The 14,497-nt window shown below is 32.8% G+C and overlaps 1 protein-coding gene and 1 long non-coding RNA gene across 2 annotated transcripts; one reads left to right on the top strand and one right to left on the bottom strand.

Moving 5' to 3' along the window:
- The first annotated feature begins 572 nt into the window (after positions 1–572).
- Positions 573–1,278, top strand: LOC139777976 (uncharacterized). The gene is made up of 2 exons (XR_011719453.1): positions 573–838; positions 930–1,278. It is a non-coding gene; the product is annotated as an uncharacterized lncRNA (long non-coding RNA).
- Tub (interleukin 1 receptor associated kinase 4 tube) lies at positions 1,215–8,794 on the bottom strand. Its single transcript, XM_071715704.1, has 3 exons — positions 8,524–8,794; positions 2,160–2,329; positions 1,215–1,652 (listed from the first exon to the last, which is right to left on the bottom strand). Exons 1-3 carry the CDS (start codon positions 8,721–8,723, stop codon positions 1,387–1,389), a joined length of 636 nt encoding a protein of 211 aa, XP_071571805.1. The 5' UTR covers positions 8,724–8,794; the 3' UTR covers positions 1,215–1,386.
- Positions 8,795–14,497: the final 5,703 nt, after the last annotated feature.

Genomic DNA, 14,497 nt, shown 5'->3' on the forward strand with positions numbered 1-14,497 from the left:
ACCTTTAAAAAAAAAACGTTACAATGATAAAGCTTGATCCGTCAAAATAAACATTTTTAATGCAAATTTTGACTTTAATCGCTTGTAACTCGTGAAAGAATCAACGCACAGCATTCTGCAAAAAATTATTGGAAAGCTGAAACTTAGTCCTTTCGAACGTTGTTAGTGTTTTTTTTCTTCACCTTACGTTTTCTATCAGCAAATCGAGTTTAAAAAACATGTAAAAAATTACATATTTTTCGTTTTTTCTTTAAGTCAGTACTGTCGCAAAAAGGTAGGTCCAATCAAAATCGCTATAACAAAGTTTCGTAGTCCGATTAGACTGCAATAACAAACAATAACATTTATCAGCTAAAACAATTTTGTTCCGTGTCTTCCATCGCACTTGAAATTACCGAAATTGCTGAAAACTAAGAAAATCAATCTGCTCTACTGTAGTTAATAGAGAAAAAATTTCTCAGAATATTAAACACGCATTTTGAAGTTTGAAGTTTCAACGTTAATGCGCTATCGGTAGTTTAAAACTTTTATATTTCTTGTTCTATATGAGTGTCCTGTCTCAACTACAAGCCCTCGCAAAGTTACTGTGCGCCGATCAATAAACTACCAGTCACACCGGACCTTGACATTGGACTCCAATCATTTCATCCCCGCTACATTTACACGAACAATGGTCATATTCAAATTCTACGACTCAAAATATGTAAAAATACGTAAAATTTATTCGTTCTCCTAACAGTTCCCAAAACTCAATTTTGCATACCCTCCTTAAACATTTTTCTGCCAGATTCTTTCGTTTCGTGCAAAAACGCATCGGTTAATTTTATCGATATTAGAGGTGAGGCCTTTAAACTGGACAATTACCAAATTTTTAAAAAGTTTTGTATGGACGATTTACAAGCGATTAATAAACCTTATTTTACTAACAGACACACTGTACTGAAGCACGGATACGCTAACTACGTGTGAAAAAATCAACCTTGTCTAACAACTGTGCAGAAGCTCAAAACTTCGGATTCAAGATTGCCAATGACGAAGAAGTAACTTCTCTGTGTTCTACGTATCCCATTCTACAGCAGCATTGTGAATTGGACTGGGTTTTTGATATGAAAAATTAGGAAGAAAAGGTTTGGGAATGACTGAGATAGCGAAATATTGAGATAGAAATATAAGAGTGGAAAGAATGGAAGGTGGTGGAAGAATTACAAAATAAATATCTGAGATGGCTCCTTTAATTTATCAAATTTCTCAAAATATAACATTTATTTATATTGCGTACATATATTTTTTAATAGACGAATTACAAACCTAGATCAATATCAAACATCCATTGCTTTAGACAGTTAAAATACAAACATCCCTTTATTATAAGCACTTCTTTATAAGTTATTTACAGTTATTAAGAAATACAGGTAATTCTTCAGATGGTAATTCTTCATACTTATAACTTTGCGCTGCCTGCACATTTGCAGGTTTTTCAGAAGGGCATATTCTATTAATTTTTGATATCAGCTCTGATGTTGATCCTATTATTATAGAATTAGCAAATGTATTCTGTGGAAGCATTTGCTTATCTAGTAATTGATTTATGGCTGCATCACTTATATCGATAGAAGCAGCTGGACCATAATCTGGCCTCTTTGGTCTTTCCTCTGTATAATAAAAATAAAGTAATAAGTAAGAATAATTATAATTCTTTTAAATGTACTAAAAAAGTTTTATATACAGGGTGTTTTTTAAAGAGTATCCACTGATTGTACAGTGCTATTCTGTCTCAAAAATTGAGTCGAAAAGTATTGAATCGTCTTTTTTCTATAATGTTTAAAACGATAATTATTAAGTAAACTTAATCTAATTAACGCCGTCCTTTAGACAGGTGTACGTCAGTGAATGCACCTAGTAATGTGTATGACGACTTTTAGCGGCAGAGCACTCATGTACCAGGTATGAGGCTCACTGACGTACGCCTATCTAAAGGATGGCATGATTAAAGATTAGTTTTATTTAATAATTACCGTTTTATTAAACATTAGAGAGAAAAAATAATTCAAGATTTTTTTACTCAATTTTTGGTAAGAAATAACTCTATATAATTAGTACACATTTTTTAAGTATATAACATTCCCTGTATATATAAAATTATGAAAAAACAACTTTACGTTTTAATATATCACATGCCACATAGTCAGCGGCCCTAAATAATTCTGCTTTTATAAGAAGTTCTAGTAAAAATTTTAATGTTGGTCTCTTCCTCCCCATAGTACTCCACTCATCCAAAAATATTTGAGCTGCATTGCGATTGTCTCTACGTGCCGTTTGTTCAATGATGCTATAAATCATGCAATCATCACAATAATGTATAATCAAAATATAAATTATTATTAATGACTAGACATCGGATTTTTTTATATGCAGATTGGTGGAAAAGAGCAGTTAATAACTAAAATTATGTTATTTATAATATCCAACATATTCATACTGCAACGTATGTTAGGTATAAATATGTTGGATATTATAAATAACCTAATCTTATTAATTACTCTTTTCCACTAATATGCATATAAAAAATCCGATATTTATTAATGACAAGTAACTTAAGATAGATAGATTTATTTAATTTCAGCTACAAAAAGCCAAGAAATGGACTTGGTTTACAATATACCTTAGACACATTCATACCAACTTTTTTATCTTAACGCGTGCAACTGTTAATTCATTATTCCGTACTTTCTTAAATTTTTAGAAAAACCATGCCTTAAACCCTAAACAACTAAACCCATTATTTGCACGTTAAACTCACAACCTAAACTCAAATATTTGAACCTAGTCCGCTTGAGCAGTAGGCCAAGAAACGGACATTATTCACCTATACACACACACACATACCTTCATACAACAACGCGCAACAACTAATATTAATATTCCATATATTTCTAAATTCTTCTCAAATCTCCTTTAATAATATTCCTTGCCTCCTAAAACTTATAACACTTGAAATTCTAAATCAATGCATTCTCTCTATAAACCTTATACTCCAGAACCTATCATATACCTTAAACTCATATCTTCCATAACTTCTGCGTGCGAAACTCAAAGCCTAATCTTAAAACTACAAAACATAATTCTCTCTCTTTTTCTTTATCCCTACCTCTACCTTAATATTACAACTATTTTCCTGTTTTTCAATCATATCTTGATATTTTAATAATTCTTTACTTTTACCTTAAAATATTAACGCAACTCTCTCATCTTACAATACTCAATTTAACTGTAAAACTCTTACACTCAAATATTTACATACACCTACATATAATAAACTCGACTAATAACAAATCTCCTGCTTCCTAACTAATACTTTCCTATGTCCCCAGCCCTACCGAACTCATCACACCTCTCTGTATGCCCCTCCCTCCTCTTCTTTTCTTTTCTCTTCCAATATAACTTCTGTGCCCTCGAATCGCTCCATTCCTCTTCCTTATTTGCCCAATTCCTCGGCACTGCTCCTCTCCACTCTTACTAAATTGTCTCCCAGCTCTTCTTCTCTCGTTCCCTCCAAAGCAACATTTATTTCCTCCGCGCGCGCGCGTGCGATCTCTGGTTATCTTCCCGTACCTCCTATCTGCCGTTGCATAACTAATATACCTGGATTCGCATCCGTGCCATCCAAAGATTCTAATATTTCCAGAAAACTGCTGCGTCCTTTCTTAAGCTGTAACGTCCATACCTCTTATTTTTCCTCCTTCCACATTTCCTTCCTCTTCTTCCTCTCCTCTTCTCACCACGCCTTGTGTCCTCGTTTACTCCTTTTCCTATTTCCATCTTCTTTTACCTTTCCTTTCCTTCAACGCAGATAAGTTTCGCCACTGTTGTAGTACGTGATGTATGCCCAGTAGCTCTCCGCGTATCGCAACTGTTGTCCAGCGTGCTATGTTTCAGGAAGAGGGGTTTTAGTGGGTGCAAGCCCCACATACCTCGGGTGCCGGGGCCCGGGAAGATGCGCGAGGCATCTTCCCCTCTTTTGCTTCCCCTCTTCCTACGGAAAGCAAAAAAAAAAAAGATAAGTTTCGCCAATCCTTGTTTCAGGATTTCGCCAATCGCTTTCCTTCACCTTTCTTTTCCTTCTTCTCTCTTCTTCATCATTGGCTTAACCCTTCCTCAGTTACTTATCTTCTTTTACTTCCCTTTCCTGGAACACCTCTGGACCCGCCAATCCTTGTGTCCTAGCTTTATTTCACCTTCCTTCTTTTCATTTCCATGAACCCGTAACTCTAGAGCTGTTACATCTACTTTTTCTTCTTTCTTCTTCGATAATCCTTTTCACATTTAATCCTCCCTTGTTTCGTATAACCTCTTCTATAACAGCGCTTCTTTCACCTACATCTTGTCCTCTCCTCTGTTTTCTTCCCTTTTCCTCTTCTTCCTCTTCTTATTCTTGATCCTATATTTCCCAATCTAAAATTTACCTGTGTTCTGAGTTCAACCTGTCATCCCTTTAACTATCTTCTTAACCTATGCTTAATTTACGACCGAAGGCTCTTTAGCTAATCACTTATCATACAATCTTCTTTACAATCATCGATCGAAACCTTCCCTACTTTACCTACATTACCATTGCCGCCTTTCCCGCCTAACTGACTCGTCACCATAACCTCATCCTACCACGTTCTCTAAACACTTCTATACTACTTTTCTCTACTTGCATCCTACTATCTCCCTTCATTCTCATCGCATCCCCTACTTACACCCTATCTTTCCATTATCCCTACTTGCCACATACTAATCTTTAAACCTAAAAACAAAGCTAAAATCACACAACGCACTTTCACCGCTACCATTCACACACGCGCCATCTAACCAAGTCGACAAGTAACTTAAGAAAAATGTAGTACAATCAATTTCTAAAAATCTTTTAATGATGCTGAGTATGAAGATTTCTTCTTTGATTTTTTGGAATTAAAATATTTGATATTTTGAAATTGACGTATGTAATCGAATCTGTGCTTAAAAAAATTATTCTCATTTAATACAAGTTTTCCTCACTATCCGAAAGTAGAGTGTTCTTGTGAAATCTTTCTTTTGAGCCAAAAGGCATAAAGCGAAGAAGCAATTATTTAAAGCATATTTGAGACTTTACCTATACATGTATAAAACATTACACGTCCCTTTACATTCAGGACATGAATGATAAAACAATGACGCATTATGAGAGAAAAAATAATAGGTCAGCTCTTTATTGTGATCTCGAATAATGCTTTTTTCTGGTTTCCCTTCATTTTCATCCCGTTTCTTTCATTAAAGAGGATTAAAGAGAAAACTAAATTACTTCCGTCTTTAAGCTACATATCTATCGCGATATATGCGATTCGTAATAAAAGCTTTTCAAGAGACTGTAGATAGAAATTGAGGTTATATTAATTATTATCATTAATTTAGATGGGAAAAATTTTTGTTTGTAAAAGCGAAAATTCTCTTCGGACCTTTTTCGGTTAGTGGAAGCAGGTATTACTAAAGTAAGTCTTTTGTAAAAGCAAGATGGCGAAAAACAAACTTTCGAAAAATGGAGGATACCTGTGTATAGGTATATACATTATTTTTTATTTATCAAATAATATGAAGTATCAATTTTTATCAATAAAATGTATATACTTTGCACTGTAGCATTTATAAATCAATATCTTTTTATTTTTACTTTTCTCAATAACTTGAAAAGCATAGGATATAAAATTATATAACATATTTAATGCTTTATTAATATTCAGAAAGAAACACAAAATCATAAAATTCATTACTTATAGTTTTACTCTATATATAACACCAGTTCTTTATTTCTCTAAGTTTATTTATAATGACTTAATTTAGCATAGATTAGTTAAATCGATTATCGATTTAAGTATATAGATTATTTACTGTTCCGGCAAAATTAGAGCCGTGTTTCAAGACTGAAAAATATTCAGCGTGCAGTTTACTGTTAAGTGATCCTTTGTTATTTAAGTGATTTCTAATCGTACAAACCTTGTATTCTTTATTTCTTCTTATATGTATATTAATAAAGCATAGCAAATATGTATATGTATAATACTATTGCAATATGTAATGTAATACCTACAATCGCAATTTAATAATATTCAAAGAGATACAAGGACTTACAACTTTTTTATAAAATATAAATTATTTTATACTCTAAAATTTGTATAAAGTAATATTGAATACATAAAATTATACTGCAATAAGAAAAGAAATCTTTATACCTAAAATTTCTCAAATTAGCAATGCAATACGCTTTAGAATGAAACTAATAAATATTTAGATTAGGATGGTTTATTCGCATGTTGATAAAAATACATTGAATTACATTACATGCCTTTTGGCTTTTGATAAATATTAAGTTTAGGTTCCTCATATTAGATATTGATAAAAGTACACTCGATTGATATCTTATGTAAAACTGGTTTGGAAAACAAAAATCGCTATTTATTACTATAGAAAAACAGTAATTAAAGAGGTATCTTTTTGCCTGTTTTTCGACGATTGATGGAAGTGTAAAGTCAAATCTACAATGTGCTCTTTGATTCCTGTTTTCTGCTCTTAATCTCTTTGCGACTATCTCGTATTTCGCAATTCCGTCGCGTAACGTGATGTTTCTTGTCTCTTCTGAAGTTCGTCAATTTTTATCTTGGGCGACAGAGAACAAAAAACATCGCGTTACGCGACGGAATTGCGAAATACGAGATAGTCGCAAAGAGGTTAAGAGCAGAAAACAGGAAGCAAAGAACACATTGTAGATTTGGCTTAAATCAGCCCTAATAGCCAAATGCTAGCAGAGTGCGGACAGTATGCCAGCAGATCCAAGCATGACCATCGAGCAGATTCTTGTCCCCTACGTCCTCATTAAGCTTATTTTCTAGCAGCACGATCTGCTGCCCACAATGGCACAATGTAATCGCAGAAACGCGGCAGAAATCGTGCACAACATGCAGTCACAATGTGATAGTAAAAATGTAGCAAGAATTGGGCATGGCTTACCATATGAGCTAATAACAGCAGAAAAACAGCAGAAATGATGCATGGTCTGCTGTCACAATATGATGGCAAAAATATAGCTAGAACAGAACATAGCTCATTATAACGTACTGGTTATTATATATATATATATATATATATATATATATATATATATATATATATATATAATTTATTCCCCTATATTACCATAAACAATATTTCAGTGGGAAGAATTGTTATTAATGACAGTAATTATACTATCAATTCAAAAGTATGCCACATTATTAGAGTGGACTCCACGATACAACTGATACAAGTTGTGCAGTACCATAATTTATATACCGTTCTTATACCATTTTGATCGTATTTTAAGTACGAGAAAAGATGTTATTTAACGACGATGATGAAATTTACATATAAAGAGCAAATCTTACATGATACGTGCTGTGGTTCTATTATTATTTTCTGACGTTAGACCATACGACACTTCTGCTGTATTTATGCTGTTACTGTCTGAGATGGCAGGGCATGCTCGATTTCTGCTCCGTTTCTGCCATCACAGTAAGCTCTCTGATATGCTCAACTTCTGACGATTGTCTGCCTATACGACCTGATGTTATTCTATACTTGATTTTTAGTCTGCTTCTTGTCGACATATTATATCAACACGCAATACTTAAATTTTACTGTTCCTATGCTGACATATTCTGTTTCGTTTTTGCATTATTTTTGGCATTATATTATGATGTCAGATTCTGCTAGAGTTCTATTTCATTTCTACGCACATTATCTGATACGGCAGATCATGCTTTGTTACTGCTCAAATTATGCCAGTATAGCTTGCGGCACACAGTTTGTAAAGCCTGCTAAAAAAGCAGGCTTGGCTGTTTGGGAGTGTAAATGTCTTTAACCTATCAATATGGTTTATAGCACATAAATTCTTGTTGTAACATTAATGGTAATTAAGCTTACATATTATGTGAAAATATAAAGATTTGGAAATCTGTCATATAAATACTTAAAGTTGTATAAGCACGGCAGAGACAATAAACGCAAAATTTGAGGTTAATATGTGTGTGTGTGTGTATGCGCGCGCGTGCGTGTGTGTACATGTTACGCTCAAAAACCGAAAACGCTCACTGAACGAAAAAAAAAACAATCACGACGCGTTGTGGATGATGATTGTCCAAATATCAAAATGAGATATTTTCCCGGTGTGTGGACGTTTTTTTATTGTCCACAACGCGATGTGTGTATTTGAGAAACGTCCAACGCAATAAAGATCGCATCAACAGAGTTGCTGGAAATAGCTGATTATTATACGAATTTTATATGAATTTCCAATTTTCCACAAACATTGTGAACAACAATTAATTATACTGTTCTTATATTACCGAGCGACGATTTGTTTTTCAAATTTTTATTTTTACAGAAAAAGTTCGAATAAATATAATTTTATCAAAATATATAAAGAGATCGAGGAATCAAACTTAATATTTATCGAAACATTATGTAAATTACCTGATATGGTCACTACTAAATTTAGAAACATTTCCTTGTTTAGGCACAATAGACATCAGTTTTTTCCATGAATCAGAAATACTTAATATACTTCCTAATTTATATAGTTCAGCAGGTCTCAATTTTCGTATTTCCATATCCAAGTGTGTCTCATAAGGCATTTTTTGCGATAACAGTATTATATAATTAAATTTGTTCATCGAATTTATAGTGGCTCTGCCACGTGCTCCGATAGTCACTGTCAGATTTTCTGCACTGAATATTGGAATGAACATAGGAACTATGAATGGTCTAAATAGAAAGAAAGTAAAGTGTACTACTACATCATGCTACTACCACAGTATAAGGATATACAGTAGGGACAATCCTTCGTTTTCGACTCAGCCGCGCAGATTTGCTTGCGCATCTCAAGCGGCCACGTTCTTAGACATGCACCAATCCCGTTCAAAGCAATGACCCGATAGTAGAGATCCTCAAGTAAGAGATTGGACACCATCCACTGTCCGCCATATTATTCAGGACACCTATGGCGCGTTTTCAAAAAAATGTTTAAATCAGTTTAGTATCTATATAGTTTATTAACATACAAAAAATGAATTTAATTAAAAATTCATATATGTTTATATTAATAGTTCAAAGAAAAAAATCTAATTTTTGGAAAAATTTAAAAATAAACACGTACGTTATAATAATGTGTTCAAACAGCGCGGAATATATAACCACTATATCAAAATTATTTATCTTCCTATTTATATTTTTAAAGAAGCGAGAGCATTTAAAACATCGACAGAAAGCATTAGTTAGATTATATCTTATTTTAATTAACCTATTAACCTCTTAACCTATACTAGCCTCCTCAAAATTTTTGTTTATTTTTTAATAAAAAAACTTTTATTACTTGTTATAAATTATTACTTGTTAGCATAAAGTTGGTATCATACAAGTACGATTTCTTGAATAATTGCACGTTGTTTGCACTGAAGTTACAAATCTCGCAAGCGCCAAGCAGAAACGTTAATATTATCATTAATAAATTTGATTAATTTCCTTACACTAAACATAATTTTCGACCTATATTGACATTATTATTACAATTTTGATTTAATTCGCTAGTCTTAATATTTTTATTTTGTTAAATAATTATAATTGTAATGTTTTGATTTAATACTTTATAATTTTAAAGAAAATAATTTATTATTTAAGTATATTATAAATATTTAATAATGATACCTTTTTCCCTCGTAGTTGTCCTGAACAATATGACGGATCAAAGTACCAATCAAAAGTTGTCTAAACGGTGTCCAATCTCTTACTTGAGGATCTCTACCCTATAGTATTTCCGTTACTGCAAAGCGATAGAAAAAGATAACCAAACTCAATGAGCGTTACCGTCACACCGCTTTCATATTTTGTGTTATAACTCTGTGCTTTCTTTATTCAAGCAAAATAATATATCGGATGTGTGCTGTGATCATATTGTTATCATTTTATTATTTAAAAAGATTTACTAATGGCGGTAGTCTCGAATACTCTTGATACGGTACTTGCAGCCCAAGGACATGGCGGACCTAGCTGAAAAAGATCAAAGGTGCCAACGTGCTTTGTCCCTACTGTATATCCTTATACTGTGTGCTACTACGCACATTTCTGAACAGCCAATAAAATTTTGTTCCAGCGATCGCCATTTGCGATGGCAAATTAAACTGACATATTACTCATTCTTTTGTACAATTTGCTTAAAATTAATTAGAGGATAAAATAGAAGAAGAAAAATATGTATGTGCATTTAATATACATATATCTCGTGTGCATACACGAGAAAATATTTTTAAAAATTTGACTTACACCACTGTGGTTTTTACCCCTCTATATATTATATATTATTTTCCTTGCGAAGAATATTCGAATGTGATTGATTCATTTTCATGAGGAGGATAAGTGGAAGGTATTGGATGCAAGGAAAAAGGAAGGGAGCAGATCGAGGGTGAAAATGGACGAAGACAAATCGGTGGAAACGAGGGTAAGAGAAAGAGAGGAGAAAAGAGAGGAGAGGAGAGGAAAGCGGGAGGCCAAAGAGGACCGCGGGGGACGAGATAGCGAAAAGGATGGAAGAGAATCTCCTAATGGATACGGACGAGGACGAAGCAGATAGGAAGAAAAAAGAATAGGAGGAATTTAGGATGGAAAGGATGTATTGATATTGAAAAATTAAATTTTGAATGGAAAATTCTACCTTCTATTTATAATGATGTTCAGAAAGCTCAGTTGGAACTTTTAGAAATTAGCGATATGTGGAAACAAATATTTGAATTTGAAGATATTAGCAGGGGAAAAATGTTTCCAAATTTAGAATTATTAGTTCATTCAGTTCTTTCTTTTCCCCATTCAAATGCCGAAGCCGAACGCGTTTTTTCCATAGTTACAGATGTAAAAACTAAGAAAAGAAATCGATTAGCAAATAATACTATTTCTGCCATTTGTAATATTCGATCTAGTTTCCAGGCTAAAGGCATTAATTGTACTACTTTTGAAGTAGAATCCGAACACCTTAAATTATATTCATGGAAAAATTTAAATGCATCCGGTAGTTCATAACAATAATTTTTTTATTTAATTATATTTTTATTGAATTTTTTTTTATAAATCGCATTGTGCTGATGTCTGGTCGGTGCATGCTAGAAAACGATATGTGATATATTGTTTTAATAATATGTTTTAATAAATGTTTAACTTTTTGTAGTTTTATCTCATCACGCACGCACACACAACGTGGTCGGAAATGTTCCTGATGGACATAACATTCGTTAATTTTATTTTTTCTTAAAGAAATGTGATTTTGTTTTAGTTTGTTTCAGTTTTTTAAGTTTTCAAGATTTTATGGATTACAGCATTTGATATTAAATAACAAAATATATGTATTATGAATGTGATACTAGATTATTAGAGTATTAGGTTAGTAATACAATATGTAATAACAGAATATTATATTTATTTCTTTTATTTCACTAAATTATATTAATTTTTGTTTAATTTTTTAAAGATATTTTTGATTTTAAAAATGTGCAATATTTTTGTTATACAGATACTGGTAAGGTTTTTGGCAGTTTTCCTTACCCTTGCAATAAATGTTGGTATCTGAAGAGATTTCTGCCTAATAAAATAATGTTTTATTACACAAAATTTTGTGTTTATTTATTAAATTATTTAACACCTATTTCCCTTTAATTCCTATATTCTAATATTGCATATATTATTTTATGTTTAATACGTTAAAATAATAGTACATTTTTTATATTAGTTAAACAATAATAAAAAACTTGCACATTGCTTTCTCATAGTTTTTAAGTGTGCAAGTAGAAACCTGTAATTGAGCCTGAAGCCTGTTTTTTTATGCATAATTATTAGTAGATATTTATTAATTTGGCTTCCTCATACAGGAAGCAATATGCAGGTTTCTACTTGCGCACTTAAAAACTATAAGGAAGCAATGTGCAAGTTTCTAATTGCTCACTTAAACAAGTTTCTACTTGCATACTTAAAAACTATGACGAAGCAATGTACAAGTTTCTACTTGCACGTTTAAAAACTATGAGGAAGCAATGTGCAAGTTTCTACTATTGAAATTCTAAGACAAAACATTTTTTAAACGTACTTACTAGCTTGCATTTTTTGCTTATAAACTTAAAATAATTATAAAAAAGAAGTTTTTCAGATAGTTAATTATGTTTTTATTGGTTACAATTTATGAAATTCAAAATGTAATATTTTACAGAATAAAAAATAACATTACAACAGTGAATAAATGCGATACAAAATATGAAAGTAGGTAAATAGTTTATATTGTTTCTTTACATAACGTTTAAATTTAAATGTTTAAATCTTTATATTTTAAATATTTTTTTAAACTTCTTCTTCGAGTTCATTTTCTACTAAAATCGTAGGGGAACAATTGGAGCAGTTGTCGCCGTTGCATCCTGAGCAAGCTGGTGAACAGAATAATCCCGTTTTCCTGCATCCGCAATTTTCTCCACATCCTGATTTGCATTTGCAAAAGATAATTTTTATAAATTTTTCAGGGGCAGGTTGCTGATTCATGGGATTTGGCATTAAAAAATTACCAATTTTCCACCCCCACTCGTTTGGTATCAAATTATTACCTAATCGTAATTGCGTTTGAAGATAAACTTTTTTTAAGTGTTCTACAGCTGCATCTGCTGTGCACGGTAAATTGAATAATTGTACCCGAATATTTTTTCGTTATGGCTGTGGTAAAGCATTGATATCTAATATTGGTTCAAATCGAGATCGGATGATGGAGAACCGTATAAAGCAAGAATACATCTCACTCCAGCCTTAAAAGTGTCCTCAACATGTTGATTTTCTTGTTTGAATACTTCAGCAGCATCTTGCAAATCTCTTCGAGTTTCAAACTTAGATGCAAACTTATTTTTACCTTTGTTGTAAAATGCCGATGTCGTATCGCAGCCTGTAAAGGCATGTAGAAAAATCACGTGTTGTTTACAATCTATTCATCTGCCAGTCTCGATAAAATGCCAATGTGTAAAAAACATGTGATTTTTCTACATTTACATGAGCAAGCTCAATCATCCGAGGCAATCTTGACATTGCATGACCTTTTTAATTGGGCAAAAAATAAATTTGCAATCATAACATTTTTTGAGTACAGCAAAGAAATGCACAGTAGGACGCAAAAAAAACTTGCAAAAAGATTCTCTCTAGCTCCTAGTGTTACCAAAATCCAACATGGACACTCTTTCATTCCGACTGACACAAAAAGATTACAAGTGAAACGCTATTCTGATGCAACGCAAATTATGTCTACTATACAATATTAAATAAATTTAAAAATAAAAAAGAATTCAAAAAAGTAAAAAAAATTAATAAAAAATTAAAAAAAAATTAAAAAAAAGTAATGCGGGCTTCATAACCTACATTTGAAGACAGTCTCAACCCTGTTAACGCAGAGAGCTTTCCAAATACTAAGTTTCACATATTTCGTCAACAATTTTGTTTTTTATTTACCGTATTTGATCCGCCATTTTGAATTTTAAAAAATCATGAACGGATTCGTAATCAGCGACCTCAAAAACCCCCAAATACTGAGTTTCATAAATTTTGGTAAAAGTTTGGTTTTTTTGTCCGCCATATTGGATCCGCCATTTTTTTTAGACACATCCAAATCTTAGTGCTATCTACTCACAAGCTATGTATCCTCTTTTTTCCATTAGCAACAACAATTTAATCATATGATTTGTGTTTTTAACTCATATGAAGCGCCATATTTTGACCGCCATATTGAATTTTAAAAAGTACCACACTGTACTTGATAAAGCACACAAAAACAAAGATTTTAAGCCCTTAACCATTTTAATCGGTTCAATAGAATTTTGGAGACGGTCCTGTCCCGGTTGACATGGAACGTCCCATATATATATATGTAATTATTACAATATACTTACCTATACTTATCTATACCTATAACCTAGCTATTGCCCCTGTGCCGGCTGCATTCCGTCGATTCCCGCCTAAATTAACGGTTAGACGTGCATATATCTACGCGCCACGCGGTGTACGTTACTGGACTCCCCACTTTTTCATCGGCGGGCGACGATCGCGCGAGCTAAGTGAGAGCGACAAGGAGGGAGTAATATTCTCCCTCTCGCTCGGCATTGCCGAGCGCTGCCGACACACCGATAGACCGAGCGTTACTCTGTGTGCGTAGTGGAGGGGGAAATTCGCTGCGTCCAGCCTATCCAACTTTCCATCACTGCATCTACCTAGTATGGGCCAGACATCAACAGAACTGCTTTTGGAGACTGGTAGGCCATCAATATTTATATCTATACCTAACTGTAAAAAATTCGGTTTAATTCCACTCTCCATACGTTTTACGAGTCCGTGCTTAATAACAACATGAACGTAACCACCATTATTTAAAGGCTTAATATTCATA

Source organism: Temnothorax nylanderi, unplaced genomic scaffold (assembly GCF_030848795.1).
Source record: "Temnothorax nylanderi isolate EJ_2023f unplaced genomic scaffold, tnyl_v1.0 TNYL_tig0170_pilon, whole genome shotgun sequence".
Classification (NCBI taxonomy): domain Eukaryota; kingdom Metazoa; phylum Arthropoda; class Insecta; order Hymenoptera; family Formicidae; genus Temnothorax; species Temnothorax nylanderi.

Excerpts from the sequence above, each read along its gene's own strand:
- Tub (XM_071715704.1), bottom strand. The coding sequence starts at position 8,723 with ATGAACAAATTTAATTATATAATACTGTTATCGCAAAAAATGCCTTAT. Across the intron at positions 2,330-8,523 it reads TTTAGTAGTGACCATATCAG|CATCATTGAACAAACGGCAC; the intron begins GTAATTTACATA and ends CATGATTTATAG. Across the intron at positions 1,653-2,159 it reads GGCATGTGATATATTAAAAC|AGGAAAGACCAAAGAGGCCA; the intron begins GTAAAGTTGTTT and ends TTTATTATACAG.